Source organism: Pseudophryne corroboree, chromosome 9 (assembly GCF_028390025.1).
Source record: "Pseudophryne corroboree isolate aPseCor3 chromosome 9, aPseCor3.hap2, whole genome shotgun sequence".
In the NCBI taxonomy this organism is placed as follows: Eukaryota; Metazoa; Chordata; class Amphibia; order Anura; family Myobatrachidae; genus Pseudophryne; species Pseudophryne corroboree.
In genome coordinates this window covers 253,415,578-253,431,154 of record NC_086452.1, presented here as the reverse complement: position 1 = coordinate 253,431,154, position 15,577 = coordinate 253,415,578, and the positions used below count along the sequence as shown (strand labels likewise).

At 47.3% G+C, this 15,577-nt stretch overlaps 1 protein-coding gene across 3 annotated transcripts in view; it reads right to left on the bottom strand.

Moving 5' to 3' along the window:
- The window catches only part of HMCN1 (hemicentin 1), a 1,072,092-nt gene that overhangs the window by 861,305 nt on the left and 195,210 nt on the right, over nucleotides 1-15,577 (bottom strand). For all 3 annotated transcript variants that reach the window (XM_063940215.1, XM_063940214.1, XM_063940213.1), the window contains 3 exons: nucleotides 1,474-1,587; nucleotides 1,233-1,391; nucleotides 198-380 (listed from right to left, as the gene is read on the bottom strand). In XM_063940215.1, coding sequence (XP_063796285.1) covers nucleotides 198-380; nucleotides 1,233-1,391; nucleotides 1,474-1,587 — 456 coding nt within the window. The remainder of the gene's footprint in view (nucleotides 1-197; nucleotides 381-1,232; nucleotides 1,392-1,473; nucleotides 1,588-15,577) is intronic.

Sequence of the window (15,577 nt, the reverse complement as noted above, 5' to 3'; positions counted from 1 at the left end):
TACGTCTACACCTGCAGGACTGTGCCGCATTATATGTACATTTGGGCCCACACTGTCAGGCAGCAAAAAATGTTAATTTGGGACGCATGCGGCCAGTAGGCCGCACGTTTGACATGCCTGCTCTACTGTATGTAGGCTGTTTGTGGAAGATGGTATATAATTACCAACATGAAGGTAATGGAAGCATGCAGACTTACTAGTAATATGTAGTGTCCCAGTCCTCTGGTTATACATAAGTGGTTTTGAATGTTTGGATGTGTGATTTAATTTTCTCCATTTTATTTTAGGTTCTGGGAATCCACGAGCAGTACAGAGCAATGTCACATCTGATCCTATATCCATTGCTATATCACTTGGGCTCTCTGTGAACACAGGAGCAGCTGGAAAGAAGTTTTCATTCTGTTAAATATGAATAATTAGCTAGATAAAGCTACAGGTGGGAAGAATTCGAAGCATTGGCATTTTGAGGCACAGATTACTACTGTGAGGTACAGGATAAAATACAGAAAATGACATGAAATAACCTGTAGCATAAACTTGTGATAGGCATCAACTAAATGTTTATCATTACTGAACTCATTAGCAGTTTTATCAGCAAAGGAATAGATCAGACGTATATACATTGTTTCGAATGTTGGTCATATGACACTAAATTTAAACATAAGTCAAAAGAAGTTATCACATTTTTATAATTATAAAAGATATATCTTTTCAAGTTCAAAGTAGAATTACACAATTATTTTCCACTACATATGATAGCATCTTAAAAATTATGTTATTGTAAGTTACTTTTCAAACAATGATTTCAGAAGTATCACAATTGATTGATCAATATAACAAAATAAACGTGTCTATACTGTACTGTATATGTATTCAGTTGTTTCAAAAACCTATTTTTTTAAAATATTGCTGGCTGTTAGAGAAATTGCAATTTTGATAAAGGCAAGACCCAGCGTGTTTTACAATTAATAACACTGCTGTTTTTTTTTTTTTTAAATTACGGCATAAGTTGCTATATTGGAAACTCACAGCTCCATACATTTACCTGATATATAAGTAGTGAGAAATACAATAGGCACACATGCATGCACTCTCCCTCTTATATTATATAAGCGCTAAAAGCAACTCATGACTATTAATAATTCCTTCCAGATAGCTATTGCACCCTTACCCCATCTCTGTACTAGAAAGCAACTTTGACCAAGATATACATGTAGAAAAAATGGACTTACAGCCAACACGGAGGATAACTTTTCCATTTGCTTTTCCAGCCTCATTAATTGCCACACAGGTATATTCTCCCTCATCTGAATACAGCGTTGTTTTAATTCTCAAAGTCCCAAGATGATCATCAATAGACATTCGTGATGATGTGCTTAACTTTACATCACCTGAATGAAAGAACATTTCCAAGAATGTTAGAGTTTATTCTGAATTCTATAAACCTAAGTGTACAATATTTTATTCCAGTACCTTTGAACCAGTGCACCTGAGGCTTAGGAACACCTGTTGTTTCGCACTGCATCATAGTCTCTGTCTCAGCTGCTACCAACATTTCTTTCTGGAAGACTCTCACAACAGGAGCATCTAGAAAACCGTGAATATGACAAAGTTTCTATAAATTTAGATTCTGCACAAAATAGAACAAAAACATTATTTCTCTAACGTCCTAAGTGGATGCTGGGACTCCGTAAGGACCATGGGGAATAGCGGCTCCGCAGGAGACTGGGCACAACTAAAGAAAGCTTTAGGACTACCTGGTGTGCACTGGCTCCTCCCACTATGACCCTCCTCCAGACCTCAGTTAGAATCTTGTGCCCGGCTGAGCTGGATGCACACTAGGGGCTCTCCTGAGCTCCTAGAAAGAAAGTATATTTTAGGTTTTTTATTTTACAGTGAGATCTGCAGGCAACAGACTCACTGCAGCGAGGGACTAAGGGGAGAAGAAGCGAACCTACCTAACTGGTGGTAGTTTGGGCTTCTTAGGCTACTGGACACCATTAGCTCCAGAGGGATCGACCGCAGGACCCGACCTTGGTGTTCGGTCCCGGAGCCGCGCCGCCGGCCCCCTTACAGAGCCAGAAGCAAGAAGTGTTCCGGAAAATCGGCGGCAGAAGACTTCGGCCTTCAACAAGGTAGCGCACAGCACTGCAGCTGTGCGCCATTGCTCCTCATGCACACCTCACACTCCGGTCACTGGTGGGTGCAGGGCGCTGGGGGGGGGGGCGCCCTGAGGGCAATATAAGACACCTTGGCTGGCAAATCTACACCATATATAGTCAGGAAGGCTATATAGGTGTAAAAATACCCCTGCCAGAATTCCAGAAAAAGCGGGAGAAGTCCGCCGGAAAAGGGGCGGGGCTATCTCCCTCAGCACACTGGCGCCATTTTTCCCTCACAGCTCCGCTGGAAGGACGCTCCCTGGCTCTCCCCTGCATTGTGTCAAGCTACATAAGGGTAAAAAAGAGAGGGGGGGCACTAAATTTAGGCGCAGTATATATATATAATATAAGCAGCTATAAGGGAAAAAACACTCATTTATAGTGGGATCCCTGTGTTATATAGCGCTCTGGTGTGTGCTGGCATACTCTCTCTCTGTCTCCCCAAAGGGCTTTGTGGGGTCCTGTCCTCTGTCAGAGCATTCCCTGTGTGTATGCGGTGTGTCGGTACGGCTGTGTCGACATGTTTGATGAGGAGGCTTATGTGGAGGTGGAGCAAATGCCGATAAATGTGATGTCACCCCCTGCGGGGTCGACACCTGAGTGGATGGTTCTGTGGAAGGAATTACGCGACAGTGTCGACTCCTTGCATAAAAGGTTTGACGACATACCAAATATGGGACAGCCGGCTTCTCAGCCTGTGCCTGCCCAGGCGTCTCAAAAGCCGTCAGGGGCTCTAAAACGCCCGCTACCTCAAATGGCAGACACAGATGTTGACACGGATACTGACTCCAGTGTCGACGACGATGAGACTAATGTATCTTCCAATAGGGCCACACGGTATATGATTGAGGCAATGAAAAATGTGTTGCATATTTATGATGTTACCCCGGGTACCACAAAAAAGGGTATTATGTTTGGAGAGAAAAAACTACCAGTTGTTTTTCCTCCATCTGAGGAATTAAATGAAGTGTGTGAAGAAGCGTGGGCTTCCGCCGATAAGAAAATGATAATTTCTAAGAGGTTACTAATGGCGTACCCTTTCCCGCCAGAGGATAGGTCACGTTGGGAAACATCCCCTAGGGTGGATAAAGCGCTCACACGCTTGTCAAAAAAGGTGGCACTACCGTCTCCGGATACGGCCGCCCTGAAGGAATCTGCTGATAGAAAGCAGGAGGCTATCCTGAAGTCTATATATACACACACGGGTGTTATACTGAGACCAGCTATTGCGTCAGCATGGATGTGCAGTGCTGCAGCTGCGTGGTCAGATTCCCTGTCGGAAAATATTGATACCCTAGACAGGGACACTATATTGCTAACCGTAGAGCATATTAAAGACGCACTCTTATACATGAGGGATGCACAGAGGGATATTTGCCGGCTGGCATCCAAAATAAGTGCAATGTCCATTTCTGCCAGGAGAGGGTTATGGACTCGGCAGTGGACTGGAGATGCAGATTCTAAAAGGCACATGGAAGTTTTGCCTCATAAGGGTGAGGAGTTGTTCGGGGATGGTCTCTCGGACCTCGTTTCCACAGCAACAGCTGGGAAGTCTACATTTTTACCCCATGCTCCCTCACAGCCAAAGAAAGCACCGTATTATCAGGTACAGTCCTTTCGGCCCAATAAGGGCAAGCGGGTTAAAGGTGCGTCCTTTCTGCCCAGAGGCAGAGGTAGAGGGAAAAAGCTGCAGCATACAGCCAGTTCCCAGGAGCAAAAGTCCTCCCCCGCTTCCTCTAAGTCCACAGCATGACGCTGGGGCTCCACAGGCGGAGCCAGGTACGGTGGGGGCCCGTCTCAAAAATGTCAGCGATCAGTGGGCTCGCTCACGGGTGGATCCCTGGATCTTTCAAGTAGTATCTCAGGGGTACAAGCTGGAATTCGAGACGTCTCCCCCCCGCCGTTTCCTCAAATCTGCCTTGCCAACAACTCCCTCAGGCAGGGAGGCAGTGTTAGAGGCAATTCACAAGCTGTATTCCCAGCAGGTGATAGTAAAGGTGCCCCTACTTCAACAAGGACGGGGTTACTATTCCACAATGTTTGTGGTACCGAAACTGGACGGTTCGGTGAGACCCATTTTAAATTTGAAATCCTTGAACACATATATAAAAAAATTCAAGTTCAAGATGGAATCGCTCAGGGCGGTTATTGCAAGCCTGGACGAGGGGTATTACATGGTATCACTGGACATCAAGGATGCTTACCTGCATGTCCCCATTTACCATCCTCACCAGGAGTACCTCAGATTTGTGGTACAGGATTGTCATTACCAATTCCAGACGTTGCCTTTTGGTCTATCCACGGCTCCGAGGGTATTTACCAAGGTAATGGCTGAAATGATGATACTCCTTCGAAAGAAGGGAGTTTTAATTATCCCGTACTTGAACGATCTCCTGATAAAGGCGAGGTCCAGGGAGCAGTTGTTGGTCGGGGTAGCACTATCTCGGGAGGTGCTACAACAGCACGGCTGGATTCTAAATATTCCAAAGTCACAGCTGGTCCCTACGACACGTCTACTGTTCCTGGGGATGGTTCTGGACACAGAACAGAAAAAAGTGTTTCTCCCGGAGGAGAAGGCCAAGGAGCTGTCATCTCTAATCAGAGGCCTCCTAAAACCAAAACAGATGTCGGTGCATCACTGCACGCGGATCTTGGGAAAGATGGTAGCTTCCTACGAAGCAATTCCATTCGGCAGGTTCCATGCGAGAACCTTTCAGTGGGACCTGTTGGACAAGTGGTCAGGATCGCATCTTCAGATGCATCGTCTGATAACCCTGTCTCCAAGGACCAGGGTGTCTCTGCTGTGGTGGCTGCAAAGTGCTCATCTTCAAGAGGGCCGAAGATTCGGCATACAGGACTGGGTCCTGGTGACCACGGATGCCAGCCTTCGGGGCTGGGGGGCAGTCACACAGGGAAGAAACTTCCAAGGACTATGGTCAAGTCAGGAGACTTCCCTACACATAAATATTCTGGAACTGAGGGCCATTTACAATGCCCTAAGTCAGGCAAAACCCCTGCTTCAAAATCAGCCGGTACTGATCCAGTCAGACAACATCACGGCAGTCACCCATGTAAACCGACAGGGCGGCACGAGAAGCAGGACGGCGATGGCAGAAGCCACAAGGATTCTCCGATGGGCGGAAAATCACGTGTTAGCACTGTCAGCAGTGTTCATTCCGGGAGTGGACAACTGGGAAGCAGACTTCCTCAGCAGGCACGACCTCCACCCGGGAGAGTGGAGACTTCATCCAGAAGTCTTCCAACTGATTGTAAACCGTTGGGAAAGGCCACAGGTGGACATGATGGCGTCCCGCCTAAACAAAAAGCTAGAAAGATATTGCGCCAGGTCAAGAGACCCGCAGGCGATAGCTGTGGACGCTCTAGTGACACCGTGGGTGTACCGGTCGGTTTATGTGTTCCCTCCTCTTCCTCTCATACCAAAGGTACTGAGGATAATAAGGAGAAGAGGAGTAAGAACTATACTCATTGTTCCGGATTGGCCAAGAAGAGCTTGGTACCCGGAACTTCAAGAAATGATGTCAGATGACCCATGGCCTCTGCCGCTCAGACAGGACCTGCTGCAGCAGGGGCCCTGTCTGTTCCAAGACTTACCGCGGCTGCGTTTGACGGCATGGCGGTTGAACACCGGATCCTGAAGGAAAAGGGCATTCCGGAGGAAGTCATTCCTACGCTGATTCAAGCTAGGAAAGAAGTAACCGCAAACCATTATCACCGCATATGGCGAAAATATGTTGCGTGGTGTGAGGCCAGGAAGGCCCCAACGGAGGAATTTCAGCTGGGCCGTTTCCTGCACTTCCTACAGTCAGGGGTGACTATGAGCCTAAAATTGGGTTCCATTAAGGTCCAGATTTCGGCTCTATCGATTTTCTTCCAGAGAGAACTGGCTTCTCTACCTGAAGTTCAAACTTTTGTTAAGGGAGTGCTGCATATTCAGCCCCCTTTTGTGCCTCCAGTGGCACCTTTGGATCTCAACGTGGTGTTGGATTTCCTAAAGTCACATTGGTTTGAGCCACTTAAAACCGTGGAATTGAAGTATCTCACGTGGAAAGTGGTCATGTTGTTGGCCTTGGCTTCGGCCAGGCGTGTATCAGAATTGGCGGCTTTGTCATGTAAAAGCCCTTATCTGATTTTCCATATGGATAGGGCAGAATTGAGGACTCGTCCCCAATTTCTCCCTAAGGTGGTATCAGCCTTTCATCTGAACCAACCTATTGTGGTGCCTGCGGCTACTAAAGACTTGGAGGCTTCCAAGTTGTTGGACGTAGTCAGGGCCCTGCAAATTTATGTTTCCAGGACAGCGGGAGTCAGAAAGACTGACTCGCTATTTATCCTGTATGCGCCCAACAAGTTGGGTGCACCTGCTTCAAAGCAGACTATTGCTCGCTGGATCTGTAGTACGATTCAGCTTGCACATTCTGCGGCTGGACTGCCGCATTCTAAATCAGTGAAAGCCCATTCCACGAGGAAGGTGGGCTCTTCTTGGGCGGCTGCCCGAGGGGTCTCGGCTCTACAACTTTGCCGAGCAGCTACTTGGTCGGGGTCAAACACATTTGCTAAGTTCTACAAGTTTGACACCCTGGCTGAGGAGGACCTAGAGTTTGCCCATTCGGTGCTGCAGAGTCATCCGCACTCTCCCGCTCGTTTGGGAGCTTTGGTATAATCCCCATGGTCCTTACGGAGTCCCAGCATCCACTTAGGACGTTAGAGAAAATAAGAATTTACTCACCGGTAATTCTATTTCTCGTAGTCCGTAGTGGATGCTGGGCGCCCATCCCAAGTGCGGATTGTCTGCAATACTTGTATATAGTTATTGCCTAACTAAAGGGTTATTGTTGAGCCGTCTGTTGAGAGGCTCAGTTGTTATCATACTGTTAACTGGGTATTGTATCACGAGTTATACGGTGTGATTGGTGTGGCTGGTATGAGTCTTACCCGGGATTCAAAATCCTTCCTTCTTGTGTCAGCTCTTCCGGGCACAGTATCCTAACTGAAGTCTGGAGGAGGGTCATAGTGGGAGGAGCCAGTGCTCACCAGTTAGTCTAAAGCTTTCTTTTAGTTGTGCCCAGTCTCCTGCGGAGCCGCTATTCCCCATGGTCCTTACGGAGTCCCAGCATCCACTACGGACTACGAGAAATAGAATTACCGGTGAGTAAATTCTTATTTTTTTTGCCCTTAATAGGGATGCGGTAGGTGCGTTAACCCATAGCTACGGACCCTTAACCCGGAACCTATGGATGCATTATCTGTGCGTTAGCCACAGGTTTGCCATATGAGGAAATGGGCTTAAAATTGAATAGATCCAGGTATTAATGCTTGAGACTGTCCTCCCACAGTATGCCCCTCAGCTAACTGAATATGCCCCTTAGTGACTAAAATATAATTATTAGAGATGAGCGGGTTCGGTTTCTCTGAATCCGAACCCGCCAGAACTTCATGTTTTTTTTCACGGGTCCGAGCGACTCGGATCTTCCTGCCTTGCTCGGTTAACCCGAGCGCGCCCGAACGTCATCATGACGCTGTCGGATTCTCGCGAGGCTCGGATTCTATCGCGAGACTCGGATTCTATATAAGGAGCCGCGCGTCGCCGCCATTTTCACACGTGCATTGAGATTGATAGGGAGAGGACGTGGCTGGCGTCCTCTCCATTTAGATTATAAGAGACTGAGAGAGATTTACTGGAGCTGACTAGGAGGAGTACTGTTACTGTAGAAGTGTAGAGACTGAGTGGAGAGAGTTTACTAGTGAGGACAGTGCAGTTTACTTTATAATCCGTTCTCTGCCTGAAAAAAGCGATACACAGCACACAGTGACTCAGTCACATACCATATCTGTGTGCACTGCTCAGGCTCAGGCCAGTGTGCTGCATCATCTATTATCTATATATAATATTATATATATCTGTCTGACTGCTCAGCTCACACAGCTTATAATTGTGGGGGAGACTGGGGAGCACTACTGCAGTGCCAGTTATAGGTTATAGCAGGAGCCAGGAGTACATAATATATTATATAGTGAGTGACCACCAGACACACAGTGCAGTTTATTTAATATATCCGTTCTCTGCCTGAAAAAAGCGATACACACAGTGACTCAGTCAGTCACATACCATATCTGTGTGCACTGCTCAGGCTCAGGCCAGTGTGCTGCATCATCTATATATATTATATATCTGTCTGACTGCTCAGCTCACACAGCTTATAATTGTGGGGGAGACTGGGGAGCACTACTGCAGTGCCAGTTATAGGTTATAGCAGGAGCCAGGAGTACATAATATTATATTAAAATTAAACAGTGCACACTTTTGCTGCAGGAGTGCCACTGCCAGTGTGACTAGTGACCAGTGACCTGACCACCAGTATATATAATATTAGTAGTATACTATCTCTTTATCAACCAGTCTATATTAGCAGCAGACACAGTACAGTGCGGCAGTTCACGGCTGTGGCTACCTCTGTGTCGGCACTCGGCAGCCCGTCCATAATTGTATATACCACCTAACCGTGGTTTTTTTTTCTTTCTTTATACATACATACTAGTTACGAGTATACTATCTCTTTATCAACCAGTCTATATTAGCAGCAGACACAGTACAGTGCGGTAGTTCACGGCTGTGGCTACCTCTGTGTCGGCACTCGGCAGCCCGTCCATAATTGTATATACCACCTAACCGTGGTTTTTTTTTCTTTCTTTATACATACATACTAGTTACGAGTATACTATCTCTTTATCAACCAGTCTATATATTAGCAGCAGACACAGTACAGTGCGGTAGTTCACGGCTGTGGCTACCTCTGTGTCGGCACTCGGCAGCCCGTCCATAATTGTATATACCACCTAACCGTGTTTTTTTTTCTTTCTTTATACATACATACTAGTTACGAGTATACTATCTCTTTATCAACCAGTCTATATTAGCAGCAGACACAGTACAGTGCGGTAGTTCACGGCTGTGGCTACCTCTGTGTCGGCACTCGGCAGCCCGTCCATAATTGTATATACCACCTAACCGTGTTTTTTTTTCTTTCTTTATACATACATACTAGTTACGAGTATACTATCTCTTTATCAACCAGTCTATATATTAGCAGCAGACACAGTACAGTGCGGTAGTTCACGGCTGTGGCTACCTCTGTGTCGGCACTCGGCAGCCCGTCCATAATTGTATATACCACCTAACCGTGGTTTTTTTTTTCTTTCTTTATACATACATACTAGTTACGAGTATACTATCTCTTTATCAACCAGTCTATATATTAGCAGCAGACACAGTACAGTGCGGTAGTTCACGGCTGTGGCTACCTCTGTGTCGGCACTCGGCAGCCCGTCCATAATTGTATATACCACCTAACCGTGGTTTTTTTTTCTTTCTTTATACATACATACTAGTTACGAGTATACTATCTCTTTATCAACCAGTCTATATATTAGCAGCAGACACAGTACAGTGCGGTAGTTCACGGCTGTGGCTACCTCTGTGTCGGCACTCGGCAGCCCGTCCATAATTGTATATACCACCTAACCGTGGTTTTTTTTTCTTTCTTTATACATACATACTAGTTACGAGTATACTATCTCTTTATCAACCAGTCTATATATTAGCAGCAGACACAGTACAGTGCGGTAGTTCACGGCTGTGGCTACCTCTGTGTCGGCACTCGGCAGCCCATCCATAATTGTATATACCACCTAACCGTGGTTTTTTTTTCTTTCTTTATACATACATACTAGTTACGAGTATACTATCTCTTTATCAACCAGTCTATATATTAGCAGCAGACACAGTACAGTGCGGTAGTTCACGGCTGTGGCTACCTCTGTGTCGGCACTCGGCAGCCCGTCCATAATTGTATATACCACCTAACCGTGTTTTTTTTTTCTTTCTTTATACATACATACTAGTTACGAGTATACTATCTCTTTATCAACCAGTCTATATATTAGCAGCAGACACAGTACAGTGCGGTAGTTCACGGCTGTGGCTACCTCTGTGTCGGCACTCGGCAGCCCGTCCATAATTGTATACTAGTATCCAATCCATCCATCTCCATTGTTTACCTGAGGTGCCTTTTAGTTGTGCGTATTAAAATATGGAGAACAAAAATGTTGAGGTTCCAAAATTAGGGAAAGATCAAGATCCACTTCCACCTCGTGCTGAAGCTGCTGCCACTAGTCATGGCCGAGACGATGAAATGCCAGCAACGTCGTCTGCCAAGGCCGATGCCCAATGTCATAGTACAGAGCATGTCAAATCCAAAACACCAAATATCAGTAAAAAAAGGACTCCAAAACCTAAAATAAAATTGTCGGAGGAAAGGGTAAACTTGCCAATATGCCATTTACCACACGGAGTGGCAAGGAACGGCTGAGGCCCTGGCCTATGTTCATGGCTAGTGGTTCAGCTTCACATGAGGATGGAAGCACTCAGCCTCTCGCTAGAAAAATGAAAAGACTCAAGCTGGCAAAAGCAGCACAGCAAAGAACTGTGCATTCTTCGAAATCCCAAATCCACAAGGAGAGTCCAATTGTGTCGGTTGCGATGCCTGACCTTCCCAACACTGGACGTGAAGAGCATGCGCCTTCCACCATTTGCACGCCCCTTGCAAGTGCTGGAAGGAGCACCCGCAGTCCAGTTCCTGATAGTCAGATTGAAGATGTCAGTGTTGAAGTACACCAGGATGAGGAGGATATGGGTGTTGCTGGCGCTGGGGAGGAAATTGACCAGGAGGATTCTGATGGTGAGGTGGTTTGTTTAAGTCAGGCACCCGGGGAGACACCTGTTGTCCGTGGGAGGAATATGGCCGTTGACATGCCAGGTGAAAATACCAAAAAAATCAGCTCTTCGGTGTGGAGGTATTTCACCAGAAATGCGGACAACAGGTGTCAAGCCGTGTGTTCCCTTTGTCAAGCTGTAATAAGTAGGGGTAAGGACGTTAACCACCTCGGAACATCCTCCCTTATACGTCACCTGCAGCGCATTCATAATAAGTCAGTGACAAGTTCAAAAACTTTGGGTGACAGCGGAAGCAGTCCACTGACCAGTAAATCCCTTCCTCTTGTAACCAAGCTCACGCAAACCACCCCACCAACTCCCTCAGTGTCAATTTCCTCCTTCCCCAGGAATGCCAATAGTCCTGCAGGCCATGTCACTGGCAATTCTGACGAGTCCTCTCCTGCCTGGGATTCCTCCAATGCATCCTTGCGTGTAACGCCTACTGCTGCTGGCGCTGCTGTTGTTGCCGCTGGGAGTCGATGGTCATCCCAGAGGGGAAGTCGTAAGCCCACTTGTACTACTTCCAGTAAGCAATTGACTGTTCAACAGTCCTTTGCGAGGAAGATGAAATATCACAGCAGTCATCCTACTGTAAAGCGGATAACTGAGTCCTTGACAACTATGTTGGTGTTAGACGTGCGTCCGGTATCCGCCGTTAGTTCACAGGGAACTAGACAATTTATTGAGGCAGTGTGCCCCCGTTACCAAATACCATCTAGGTTCCACTTCTCTAGGCAGGCGATACCGAGAATGTACACGGACGTCAGAAAAAGACTCACCAGTGTCCTAAAAAATGCAGTTGTACCCAATGTCCACTTAACCACGGACATGTGGACAAGTGGAGCAGGGCAGGGTCAGGACTATATGACTGTGACAGCCCACTGGGTAGATGTATGGACTCCCGCCGCAAGAACAGCAGCGGCGGCACCAGTAGCAGCATCTCGCAAACGCCAACTCTTTCCTAGGCAGGCTACGCTTTGTATCACCGCTTTCCAGAATACGCACACAGCTGAAAACCTCTTACGGCAACTGAGGAAGATCATCGCGGAATGGCTTACCCCAATTGGACTCTCCTGTGGATTTGTGGCATCGGACAACGCCAGCAATATTGTGTGTGCATTAAATATGGGCAAATTCCAGCACGTCCCATGTTTTGCACATACCTTGAATTTGGTGGTGCAGAATTTTTGAAAAAACGATAGGGGCGTGCAAGAGATGCTGTCGGTGGCCAGAAAAATTGCGGGACACTTTCGGCGTACAGGCACCACGTACAGAAGACTGGAGCACCACCAAAAACTACTGAACCTGCCCTGCCATCATCTGAAGCAAGAAGTGGTAACGAGGTGGAATTCAACCCTCTATATGCTTCAGAGGTTGGAGGAGCAGCAAAAGGCCATTCAAGCCTATACAATTGAGCACGATATAGGAGGTGGAATGCACCTGTCTCAAGTGCAGTGGAGAATGATTTCAACGTTGTGCAAGGTTCTGATGCCCTTTGAACTTGCCACACGTGAAGTCAGTTCAGACACTGCCAGCCTGAGTCAGGTCATTCCCCTCATCAGGCTTTTGCAGAAGAAGCTGGAGGCATTGAAGAAGGAGCTAAAAGGGAGCGATTCCGCTAGGCATGTGGGACTTGTGGATGCAGCCCTTAATTCGCTTAACAAGGATTCACGGGTGGTCAATCTGTTGAAATCAGAGCACTACATTTTGGCCACCGTGCTCGATCCTAGATTTAAAGCCTACCTTGGATCTCTCTTTCCGGCAGACACAGGTCTGCTGGGGTTGAAAGACCTGCTGGTGACAAAATTGTCAAGTCAAGCGGAACGCGACCTGTCAACATCTCCTCCTTCACATTCTCCCGCAACTGGGGGTGCGAGGAAAAGGCTCAGAATTCCGAGCCCACCCGCTGGCGGTGATGCAGGGCAGTCTGGAGCGACTGCTGATGCTGACATCTGGTCCGGACTGAAGGACCTGACAACGATTACGGACATGTCGTCTACTGTCACTGCATATGATTCTCTCAACATTGATAGAATGGTGGAGGATTATATGAGTGACCGCATCCAAGTAGGCACGTCACACAGTCCGTACTTATACTGGCAGGAAAAAGAGGCAATTTGGAGGCCCTTGCACAAACTGGCTTTATTCTACCTAAGTTGCCCTCCCACAAGTGTGTACTCCGAAAGAGTGTTTAGTGCCGCCGCTCACCTTGTCAGCAATCGGCGTACGAGGTTACATCCAGAAAATGTGGAGAAGATGATGTTCATTAAAATGAATTATAATCAATTCCTCCGCGGAGACATTGACCAGCAGCAATTGCCTCCACAAAGTACACAGGGAGCTGAGATGGTGGATTCCAGTGGGGACGAATTGATAATCTGTGAGGAGGGGGATGTACACGGTGATATATCGGAGGGTGAAGATGAGGTGGACATCTTGCCTCTGTAGAGCCAGTTTGTGCAAGGAGAGATTAATTGCTTCTTTTTTGGAGGGGGTCCAAACCAACCCGTCATATCAGTCACAGTCGTGTGGCAGACCCTGTCACTGAAATGATGGGTTGGTTAAAGTGTGCATGTCCTGTTTTGTTTATACAACATAAGGGTGGGTGGGAGGGCCCAAGGACAATTCCATCTTGCACCTCTTTTTTCTTTTCTTTTTCTTTGCATCATGTGCTGATTGGGGAGGGTTTTTTGGAAGGGACATCCTGCGTGACACTGTCCTCTCCTGCCTGGGATTCCTCCAATGCATCCTTGCGTGTAACGCCTACTGCTGCTGGCGCTGCTGTTGTTGCCGCTGGGAGTCGATGGTCATCCCAGAGGGGAAGTCGTAAGCCCACTTGTACTACTTCCAGTAAGCAATTGACTGTTCAACAGTCCTTTGCGAGGAAGATGAAATATCACAGCAGTCATCCTACTGCAAAGCGGATAACTGAGTCCTTGACAACTATGTTGGTGTTAGACGTGCGTCCGGTATCCGCCGTTAGTTCACAGGGAACTAGACAATTTATTGAGGCAGTGTGCCCCCGTTACCAAATACCATCTAGGTTCCACTTCTCTAGGCAGGCGATACCGAGAATGTACACGGACGTCAGAAAAAGACTCACCAGTGTCCTAAAAAATGCAGTTGTACCCAATGTCCACTTAACCACGGACATGTGGACAAGTGGAGCAGGGCAGGGTCAGGACTATATGACTGTGACAGCCCACTGGGTAGATGTATGGACTCCCGCCGCAAGAACAGCAGCGGCGGCACCAGTAGCAGCATCTCGCAAACGCCAACTCTTTCCTAGGCAGGCTACGCTTTGTATCACCGCTTTCCAGAATACGCACACAGCTGAAAACCTCTTACGGCAACTGAGGAAGATCATCGCGGAATGGCTTACCCCAATTGGACTCTCCTGTGGATTTGTGGCATCGGACAACGCCAGCAATATTGTGTGTGCATTAAATATGGGCAAATTCCAGCACGTCCCATGTTTTGCACATACCTTGAATTTGGTGGTGCAGAATTTTTGAAAAAACGATAGGGGCGTGCAAGAGATGCTGTCGGTGGCCAGAAAAATTGCGGGACACTTTCGGCGTACAGGCACCACGTACAGAAGACTGGAGCACCACCAAAAACTACTGAACCTGCCCTGCCATCATCTGAAGCAAGAAGTGGTAACGAGGTGGAATTCAACCCTCTATATGCTTCAGAGGTTGGAGGAGCAGCAAAAGGCCATTCAAGCCTATACAATTGAGCACGATATAGGAGGTGGAATGCACCTGTCTCAAGTGCAGTGGAGAATGATTTCAACGTTGTGCAAGGTTCTGATGCCCTTTGAACTTGCCACACGTGAAGTCAGTTCAGACACTGCCAGCCTGAGTCAGGTCATTCCCCTCATCAGGCTTTTGCAGAAGAAGCTGGAGGCATTGAAGAAGGAGCTAAAAGGGAGCGATTCCGCTAGGCATGTGGGACTTGTGGATGCAGCCCTTAATTCGCTTAACAAGGATTCACGGGTGGTCAATCTGTTGAAATCAGAGCACTACATTTTGGCCACCGTGCTCGATCCTAGATTTAAAGCCTACCTTGGATCTCTCTTTCCGGCAGACACAGGTCTGCTGGGGTTGAAAGACCTGCTGGTGACAAAATTGTCAAGTCAAGCGGAACGCGACCTGTCAACATCTCCTCCTTCACATTCTCCCGCAACTGGGGGTGCGAGGAAAAGGCTCAGAATTCCGAGCCCACCCGCTGGCGGTGATGCAGGGCAGTCTGGAGCGACTGCTGATGCTGACATCTGGTCCGGACTGAAGGACCTGACAACGATTACGGACATGTCGTCTACTGTCACTGCATATGATTCTCTCAACATTGATAGAATGGTGGAGGATTATATGAGTGACCGCATCCAAGTAGGCACGTCACACAGTCCGTACTTATACTGGCAGGAAAAAGAGGCAATTTGGAGGCCCTTGCACAAACTGGCTTTATTCTACCTAAGTTGCCCTCCCACAAGTGTGTACTCCGAAAGAGTGTTTAGTGCCGCCGCTCACCTTGTCAGCAATCGGCGTACGAGGTTACATCCAGAAAATGTGGAGAAGATGATGTTCATTAAAATGAATTATAATCAATTCCTCCGCGGAGA